The sequence below is a fragment of the Argopecten irradians genome, chromosome 9, assembly GCF_041381155.1.
Source record: "Argopecten irradians isolate NY chromosome 9, Ai_NY, whole genome shotgun sequence".
NCBI lineage: Eukaryota > Metazoa > Mollusca > Bivalvia > Pectinida > Pectinidae > Argopecten > Argopecten irradians.
In genome coordinates this window covers 29,744,114-29,754,684 of record NC_091142.1, presented here as the reverse complement: position 1 = coordinate 29,754,684, position 10,571 = coordinate 29,744,114, and the positions used below count along the sequence as shown (strand labels likewise).

General features: G+C 30.9%; 1 protein-coding gene across 3 annotated transcripts in view; it reads left to right on the top strand.

Moving 5' to 3' along the window:
* The first annotated feature begins 66 nt into the window (after nt 1-66).
* Nucleotides 67-10,571, top strand: part of LOC138332021 (kinase suppressor of Ras 2-like) — a 51,130-nt gene continuing 40,625 nt past the window's right edge. For all 3 annotated transcript variants that reach the window (XM_069279949.1, XM_069279948.1, XM_069279946.1), the window contains exons 1-3: nt 67-231; nt 5,515-5,655; nt 10,289-10,433. In XM_069279949.1, the coding sequence (XP_069136050.1) occupies nt 67-231; nt 5,515-5,655; nt 10,289-10,433 (451 nt within the window). The remainder of the gene's footprint in view (nt 232-5,514; nt 5,656-10,288; nt 10,434-10,571) is intronic.

Sequence of the window (10,571 nt, the reverse complement as noted above, 5' to 3'; positions counted from 1 at the left end):
TAGTAAAACTTGAAGCAGAGGTAGAAGTATGTCCAAAAACAACATACATAGGTAACTTTGGCCAATATGTCGGAGTCCTCGGACACAGAGAATGATGCTGTAGAAAAAGCCATCGCGATGTGCAGAACTGCACAAGGAATGATCGACTTCACAGCGAAACACCTGGATGGATTAAGGACTCAATGCGACCCCTCAGAAGAACTCACTCAGAAGGAGATTAGAAACACTGAGGTAAATGTCCCCGGGGTGCCCACTTCCCCCCATAGCAGGGACCCCCCCTCCCCTTGTTTTAGACAGGTGTGTCATCATTATCACGTCTCAATTTTGGACGAGAGGTTATTTAATGTATTATGTAATATTTACTTAATTGGAAAGGGCTTAACATAAACGCCTCTACCCGTTGCATATCCTGGGCAACATGATTTTAATAAGTTTCAATGCTTATTGGTGTTCAATATTATGAATATGTCCTGAAATGAAAATGTATTGACATGCAAATAAACACATTTTCTCTTCTGTATGTACAATTTACCTACAACCTCACATTTTTCAGAGCTTTGGTCTATTTTCAGTCCTTAGTTTTAGTAAAAATGTGCACACACACTTTAGAAACATTTATTAATAATAATATTGATAAGTACATGTATCTCGTTTTAAGCACTTTTTGAAAATGTAGGCCTACATATATATAGTATATGAAAATTACATTTTTATGCTACTTCCCATAGTCAACTGTACTCAGTCCTTTAAGTTTTACTCTGAATTAAAAAGAAGAAAAGATCAGCATTAGCCTTAATAATAAACATTGTGATACATGTATATAAGTCATGGAATATGAATTATGAAAATTGAAAACTTTGTTCAAATCATATCCAAATAACGTTAATTAAATTAGAGACAGTTACAAGTACACATATTATTATAGAATGCAACCTGCCTTAACCAACACATGTGTATAAAGAACACCAGATTAAGAACTCTTTCTTAGGGTTCCAAATATCTAATTGTAACACAATATGCATAATGACCATTTGGCTATAGAGAACATTTCCCCATTGGGTGGTCTTTATAGACAGGTTTGACTTTTTGATTGGCATTAAGTTAATATGTAAATTTAAATACATACATCATACTTGCTGTTATGTCCTACTGAGTGTACATGTCTGAATTAGAACAAATTTATTTGATAATTGCCTGCAGGATTTAAATTTAAAAAAAAAAAAAAATGACATCAGGTCTTTTTTCAGGACAGGGTTTGTGTTTATCCTTTTTAAACACAGAAAATGAAAAGGATCCCACAATTATACAACGCTCGAGGGGCCCAATTTTATGATTCAAGAAGGACCCTATTTCTGGAACACATACACTGCACATGCTGAGCCTAAGCAGTTCTTGTTATTTAAAATTTGGAGATACAACATCAACATTTTTCTTATAATGACATTCCAGGACATGGTTAATGTTCTTTTCCTTATATGACTGCAGTTCGGACAGTTCCTAATAAATCAATAATTTAGATATTGTTATCGGTGTGCAATAAAGTTCTGAAAATAAATTTGGATGATAATTCTCACATTTGTATAAAATTTTGAAGTCTTAAAAAAAGTGTTATAAATAAATAAATAAATAAATAAGATCATGCTTTTATATTTGCTCCAGAAAAAAAGAATAAGCTTCACTATATAGCAAATTTAATCAATTTATTGTAAATACTTCATATTTGATTATTTCATTAATCTTGAATTTCAGTTTTTCACATTCTTTTTCTTTAATATATCAATCTTAGCGACCATTACTATATTAACCTTCTGATATTGAAGATCGATCCTATTAATTAGCCATGAACTTCATTCCTATTTAGTAAAAAATTCCTGGAAATTAATTTATGTAATGTGAATTAAGTCTATATACAGTAAAACCTGATAACCTTACGACCACCTCAAAATTATGACCACCCTGTAGCTGTTATTATGGGCACTTGTTTTCTCTATATGTCTTTGTATTGGTTTTTCAGTATTACGAAGGCTGTATCTCCATTTGCCCACTTTTTATAATCTGATAATTAGCAGAATGTTATGACAAGGGTTATAGTCTATTTCAGAGAAGTAAACCTGGATTTACCCGTGTTTTACCTGTGAACAAGGATTTATAAGTGAGTCTCATATACGTCCTTGCTGTGAATTTCACCTGTGCTATTGTACTTATTCCGTAAGGGTATCATTTATGCAGAACATGTACATGCATGAAAATTTTATTACATGGAAACATCTATTAACATGTTACTCTTTTTGTAATCTCAGTTATGTTCTTGATATTTTTATGTTAATTGAACACATCAAACATAGAATTAATATTTGGTACTAACTTCAAAAGTTCTTTCTATCATTTTGACAAACATATAATATATACATACATACAACTACATTAAACTTCATCTAGTTTATGGTAATATGTATCATACATTTTATAATATATATATAGCCTCTTTTCATTAGAAATCACTTTTTTGACAATTTTACTGAAATACTCTGCAATATATTGTCATTTTTAGGGCCACATTGTGCCGATTTCTCTCGCATTCTCTCTCAAACAATTTGCAGTTTTCAGAAGTCTATCTTCTGTAGAAATGCTTAGGTTTTTTATAGTGTGGTAAAAGCGATGCGCATTGATATATATAATCAAGGATTTATAAGTGAGAAGTGTTTGTGCACTGACCGTGACGTTGGGCGACGACTGATTTCCTTTGATATCCGCCGCCGCAGCCTTTGATGTAGCATGGGGGTGCGAGGGTTACCGTCTTACTTTCTGAAGCGTGCTGCCATTTCATGAGCGGTCGTATTTTTTTAACGATAGTTTAAGACATTTCTTCTAAATCTTCCGTCTTTAAAGCAAGTTATAAACGTTGTGAAATTTAATTTACTTTACATTGGCGTTTCGTTTGACTCGATAAGACAAGTATTTGTTGAGAAAAACGGTTTTTATTCCCGGTTCATAAGCGTCTCGCGTGGTGTTTAGTAGTGTAAAGAGACAGACACGAATCCTTCTCACTTATAAATCCTTGCTATGACACTTTGCCTAAAACTTGGATGCAAATTGTTCTTTTTTCTTATCTTAATGTTGAAATTTACAAAGATGTAACATATAAAATATATATAGTACTGTACTGTATATATTGATATCTCTATTTCCCCACTTTTGACAAACTATAGGTAGCTCAGGTAAATGAATACAGGTAAGCACAGGTAAAAATTATTATGAAACTGACTATAATTGGTTTTCCATTGTTCTCCTATACCAACACTTTTCTTTGTTCTCTAAAAAGTGGGCAAATGGAGAACACACCATTACGAACCAGGGCTAGAATTTTACATTTTTTGCCACTTGCTAAAAATAGCAAGTGCCATAAATTCTTACTTGCTAAAATATATTTTTTACTTACAATTAATATCCGTATTCAAATTACAGATAGGTTATATATAAAATCCTTTATTTTTGCATGATGATGTGAGGTGTATAAGTACATAATAAATATCAACAACATTACCAGAGATCAATCTAGGTCTAATTTATTACCGTTTATGGGTAAATTTCCCCTCAAGGAATGAATTCCCCTCTGGCCTAAAACACCCCTGAAAATTTAAAAATTCCCCATTTGAAGCTGAACAATGACCGTTTTTGTAACACGATTTCCCCACTTACTTATTTTTCATTAATTTCTTTAGACTTTTGTTTGCAAATTTCTTCATATTTATCATACAGCTACTGCATATTTTATGATAAACTCAAATTTTTCATTATTGAGCTTAAAATCTTGCTTTACTAAATCTTAAAATAAGATAAGTTGTTTTATAGTACTTTTTCGTCAAAAAGAATATAATCTTGGACCAAAATAAGAAGATTCAAATTCCCCTATATTTCGCCAAACTTTTCCCCTATTCTGAAAAAAGGGTAGTTTCCCCCAAAGCCTAGATTGATCCCTGATTACTGTAAGAACTGGACCCCCATATTTTCCATTACAACAATTTTTCACAATCATTATGCCGTTTTGTACAGTTGTAAAATAAGCAAGAGCATATTTTTTTCACTTGCTATTCTGGTATATCTACTTGCAAAAAGCAAGTAAAACAGCCTGAAATTCGAGCCCTGCGACCACCCTGTTATTCCATATTCGACTAGTTTTCATAGTCTTAACAACCACTAATTGACCCATTGATTAAGACCATGGGCACATTTACCTGTGACCTCGCACCTATACTGTACCTTACATTCTCGTACGCAGCAACCTGTGAACAAATGCCCGCAAGTAAACCAATTGCAATCGGACTTTTGTTTCCATTGACTAATTTAATTTAATTATCAGATTTTTTACCTGGCTTAGGAGAGTGTTAAAAGCTATCACATGTATACTTATTGTGATTAATGGTCAGAAACCTGTCTGTTGTTGTGATCGAAACCATATGTAACACCACATTTATACCTTGCATCCTTTCTTCAGCTCTAGGTGGAGAGATCGAGCAATTTAACCATTTCTTGTTCATATATAACACTGATGGAATTAAAATTCTCTAGTGTATGAGATATTGTTATAATTTTATTTCAGATATTTATGAAGTACTGTACTTCAATCATCTTATTCCAATGAACATATCCCATATATTTTGTTGCTGTAAACATGTGTCTAACAACTGATATTTTGCATTAGTTGAAAAATACTCTTTGACTATTGTTAGATGTGATAATTAAACTAACAATATATTTTAAATTATAACATAAAAGAAAGTAAGGTCTATAAAAGTACTTTCATTTGGAGGTCAATTGATTGTCAACAAGAACTTCAGTAGAATTCAGTTTTAGATTTAAATAAGCACAGATCAAAAACTTTATTAAATAAAAAAAAAAATATGGTTATGCTCTATAAATAAAGGGCAATGTTAATGTCTCTAATTTATCAAAATTGAAAAATTAGAAATATTTGTAAATTATTGGTTTTAATTAGAAACACATTAAAATATGACATAAATTCATATAAACCTTACGCTGCTGTGTTTTTCATAAAATTTAATTTGGGAAAAAAAAGTTGAATATAATTAGGAATCCAAATATTTTACATAATTTATACCGGTCAGCTAGGATACAGAGTTACTGTTCTTGGTCCTCAAAGATGATATCTAATCAACCTTAGAATTAAGACCACTTTTACTCAGATCGCTAGGTGGTCTTAATAGAGAGGTTTTACTGTACTGTATACCAACTTCCATGCGAGAATTACTTTTGTGAAATTTTATCTCTGCGAGTTATTGTTTTGAAAGATATCTAAATTTTGAATCACCAAAAATTAATGTGCATGAATGAACTTGCTTTGAAACTGAAATTGCGAAATAGGTGTTGTCGCGAAAAAAAGCCGGTTTACAGTAATATTTGCATAAGAAATTGATACACAGTAATCATTTATGAAAATGATATGTTTCCTATATAATCATTCCATTTATTATTTTATTTTTATTTTTTCCCCAGAGTAAACTAATCAAACTATTTAGCAAACAGCTAGTAGCCAAAGCTCAGTTAGCCACGGATGATGTCCACGACAAATTGTCAGAGTACCCAAAGACAGAACAATGGCTTACTGTGGTTGGTCTGGAGAAAGATGTCATCAAGGTATGTAAAATTAAAATATCATATTTAGTATTTATAGGGGTATGTAGGTATAGAGTGCTACTTGCATATGAGTAATATTATGATACGCTCAGATTTGGAGTTATTTATAAAATGATAATGAAAAAAACAAAACAAGTAATAGGATATTTGTGACATAAAGAAAGTAATGAAATTATGAATAAAAAAATGAATAATGACAAGTTGATAGCACACATAAATTTATAATGCCTATTAGTAATGGAGTTATTACTTTTCGTTTTGTAAATACCATAGCTCCTTTTATCCACAAATTATATATTTGTGTAGTCTCAAAGGATATTCAGATCATTAGGAATGTCACTTATAAACTACATGATTTGTCATATTAAAAATATCAAATCATCATCCTTTGATTGTTTACTGTTTACTTGAAAGATAAATTTTTCATTACATAACTGGCCTGTTCAGCAATGTTGTATGAGTATATGACCATTTCATAAATATTGTAAGACGTGTGTACATGTGTAAAGACACTATTATGAGATGTCACAGGTAATTTTGATGTCTAAATCTTTATATGATATATCCCATGATTCTTTCAATACAGAGAAATGTCACATCTGAGCCAGATTTTGTCTGCCATAGAAACATCATTAAAAGTTTTGCCTAGCTATATATATTTCCATTAATACCAGTCATGTGATAAAGAGAATCCTACACTTGTGGCTGTATTATATAATATAAAACTTATCTAACTTGTTAAAATAATTTGAACTACATTGAATTTGTTTAATAAATTACCATATTGCCTTAAATATAAAGCCACTCATGCCATCATGTGAGATCCTATATATTTCCAATGTTTACATTTGCTTAATATCCTGGATTCAACTATTGGATTAATTATTTGATCAAATTAAAATATTAGGATCACAGTGTAAATGTTAGCAACCAAGATTTATTTTTATATGTATAAGATAATTTTTTCATAAAATGTTATAAGTGCATAATGTTATTAATGATATATTGATATATTTTTGTGCACAGTTTTTTTGTGCACTCACTATATATGCACAGCAAATCCATTAGTGACCTCTTAGTCTTAGTGTACATAGAATCATGATTGTACAGTGGATAAATGGCCAGCAGCAGGCATACTTAGGATTATATTACATATACATAATGTTACCAGTAATAAAATAATGATAACTACACAGAGATGATCATGTGTATATCTCCATTACCCACTCAGTATGTACTTGGCGGTTGAAGTGACCATGTCATCAATATTGTGTAGATAAACTTACTGTCATTTACGATGCTTTCATTACATTGTTTAATGGTATCTGTAGTACTACAGGTATAGATTGGAGTAATTGTTTATAGGATGATGCTTAATTCTAGGCTGATCATATGGTAGAGTTTCTCCACTCTTTATTTGGACATAGAAGAAATTTATATACAAATGTACAAGAAATAGATATTCAGATTGAAGATTTGATTCTTTTGATGTCATGTTTCTCAATATTTAATGTAGATAAAAATAGATCCATCTTTAACTCATTCATACCTGAAATTTCGTAATGGACTAGTCTGGTCTTTGATTTAGAAGAGCCTAAATATGTCTTCAGGAGTGAATGTCAAGTTTAAAAAAAATATGAAATTGCAGTAATCATTAGAACTAGTCTGATTATAAATGATTGATTGTGAATAAATGATTATAAATGATTGATAGTGAATAACATACTTATATATATAAAGTATTGGAAAAGGATAAAATCTTGATTTAATATAGTTTCTTAACGATATGTTTCTTCTTCTTATTCTGCATATTGAGTTAACTGGATTGTTTCGTTATAATGCAAAATAATAAATTTTGTTGAAATAAATATCTATGCTATCAGTGATTTTTTGGGGGTGCATATGAGGCCGGAATTCGGCCCCTTCCCCTACAGAAATTTAGCAATATTTTCCCATTTTCATGTAAGTATTTTCCAGCTAAAGAAAAACCTTTGCTAAATATATGCATTTCAAGGAAGGAAAAATGTAGCATTTTCCCAAATTAAAAGGTACAGACCCCCAAATTAAATGATCATATACAAAAATCACTGGCTATAACTTTAATCATCATAAATTTGTATTTGCTCACTACCAATACATCAATTGATGATTTAAAAGTACATGTAAAAAAATAATTTTAGTCTTTTAGATAAGTACATACATAATGTTTGATTATTGTAAAAAAAATGTACTGAAATACCGATATGTACTTGAAATATACTCATTTCCTATAAATGCACTATTCATTGCAAAATATTAAAACAAATTCTAATTGTCTATCAAATGGTTATGATATTTCGATTATCGATTTTGAAAATGAAATCGATTATCGTCACTAAATGATATATTTTCTGATAATGTACTTGTACTGCAGCTGAAACATATAAAGTTTGTTAGTAAAAGTGTGCTGGTGAATATTTAATTTTATAAACAGTACTTCAATTCAATGTGTGAGGAATATCTTTATAAGCATATAAATATCAGTCAGTGATATACATGTATACCACAGTTAATTTTAAGTAGTCCAAATTATACAGAATGAAACTTGTAGGCTGTGCTTGAATGGTGAGAGTATTACTACATTTACTGTATACAATCTCAAAAGTCAAAACATTCCAGGACAAAGTTTGTGGTCAAATGTTTTTATGAATTGCCTTTTAAAATTGGATTTTTAATTAAGTTTTGTTGAGATTACTGTAGTCAACCCAATAAGCGCCCCATATGCCTTTAAGCGCCTCCCTGGCACCCTTAAAGCATGATCTTATGTGTTTTTCTGATTATCTGTTAAGTTCAAATATTTAAAAACCGAATGCACACATACATATAAAAGAAAAAACATGTTTTAAAAATCAAGACTCAAAAAGAAAAAGTTTATTTAATTTTTCACCATATTACTTAAAATTTCATTATATACAAAGAAGAAAAAGCAAAGAAACTATCTTAATTGAAATAATCTGTTGACTTTAAATTTTTCGTTTGTTTAAAGAAAAGTATGTTTCTTCATCAATAACCTGCAAAATTTTTAAATTTTAAGTCATATATTTACAAGAAGAAAATTGCCAATAACAAAATGATGAAAAAATTGTATTGATTCGGTGTTAGCCTTTCATGGTGTAGCAAAGTGAAATGTTAAAATTCCTGATCCTATATCATCAGAGGTATTTTTGTGGCCAGAAAGGACAGGTTTACATAGCCTGTGATTGGTTTAATTGGAGGGCTATTTCAGGAAGTTGTATACATACAATACAGGCATATTTGTGGATCTGGTTTCTGAAATAATTGACATACCTTTGTGGGCACCGTGTGTACAACTCTCTGTAAAGTATATACAGTACACACATACCTACTCAGCCGTTATCTCACCTGGATCAACAGGTGATATTTACCGAATAATCCACAGGTTAAGCTTTCTGCACCTGTAATAACCTATAACACTTATGATCGAATCTAGTTTGGGAGTTAAAATGATTTAATAAATGAGATTAATATGGCACATAGCTGACATTCCAGGAATGTTTTGTTGATTGTGAGGTGATATTTAAATTACAGGTAACATGCCTATAAATAGATACCATTGGACAATATCTTATATATACATGTACCTAGACAGCCACAAACTCTTAAATTGACACTATACACTTTGTTGGCCCCTAGACATTAATAAATTGAGCGAATGTTCTATCTATGGATTCCATTCTTTAATAGTTACCAAACTAAATAATATTGATTTTGTCAGGAAACGATTTGCCTGTAAACAATTTCATGAAACATCTTGGTTCTATCTTTGACTGCATTGTAGATGGAGATTTCCTTTATTTATATTTAATTACAAGTATCCATTTGTAATCATTTAAAGACATTTTCTGGCTTGGGAGAGGGTATTGGTATAGAAATACTGATATGTTTTATTTTTATTTTTATTTCTTTAAATGCCCCCCCCCCCCTCCCACCATGGTGTGACTGAAGACCATTCCTGTCCCCTCCTATCCTATCACATGCCCTGTCCTGAGGCTGTCCATACCGTGTCCTTTCCAGATTTCCTGGATAGACCAGGCATTTTTGACAGATATTTTCTATTTAAACTTAATCAGAAGCTGATTGGATATGAATTTCTTTGGTGTTTGAAGTCAGAAGTGAGGTGATATACAATGTGTGATCTGGTACACTGACCTATATTTTGACCTGTGATTTCCTTCAAACGAGAAACCTTTTCATTTATCTAGTTATCTATTCAATTTATTAAGATTAGGTTATACTGACCTATATTTTAACCTCCAAGTATAAAACTTGTTTTTTTTTCATTAGTATTTATATAATTAAGTAAAATCTTAATGCTTGTAGCATTACCCTGACTTATTTCCTTATAATAGAAATTAAAAACATGAGTAAAAACATATCATATTTTATCAGTTCAGGTCTCTCTTTTTTTCTTAATTTTTCAATAGGTGACTTTTGCCATAATTTGGAATTTCTACGTGGTAGATTTTGAATTTTGGAATTTCATTTTTAGAGTGCAAACTGTTTTGGGTCAACTTTGAGACTTTATAGTCGATATCTGGTATATTTACGTGAGAGTTTGTTTGGTCTTTCCTAGGGTGTACTTCAAAGGGAGATAACTTTAACATCACTTCTGGACATGCGAGAAGATGAGGTGAGAAATCTGCTGCTGAGGTTTGATTCCAAAGAGGAGGATCACAGAAAATTCAACTGTGCTCTTCGTAACCTCAAGAAATGGACAGGTTTGTGATTTTTGTGTGTTTTAACGGTAATATTATCAAATATCTGTGTGTATAAATATGAACTATTAATGTTTTCATTCACTGATTTGGTGTCAGTGTTGATTTTGTATTGTTCTGTTCAAAAGTTGACTTCATGCA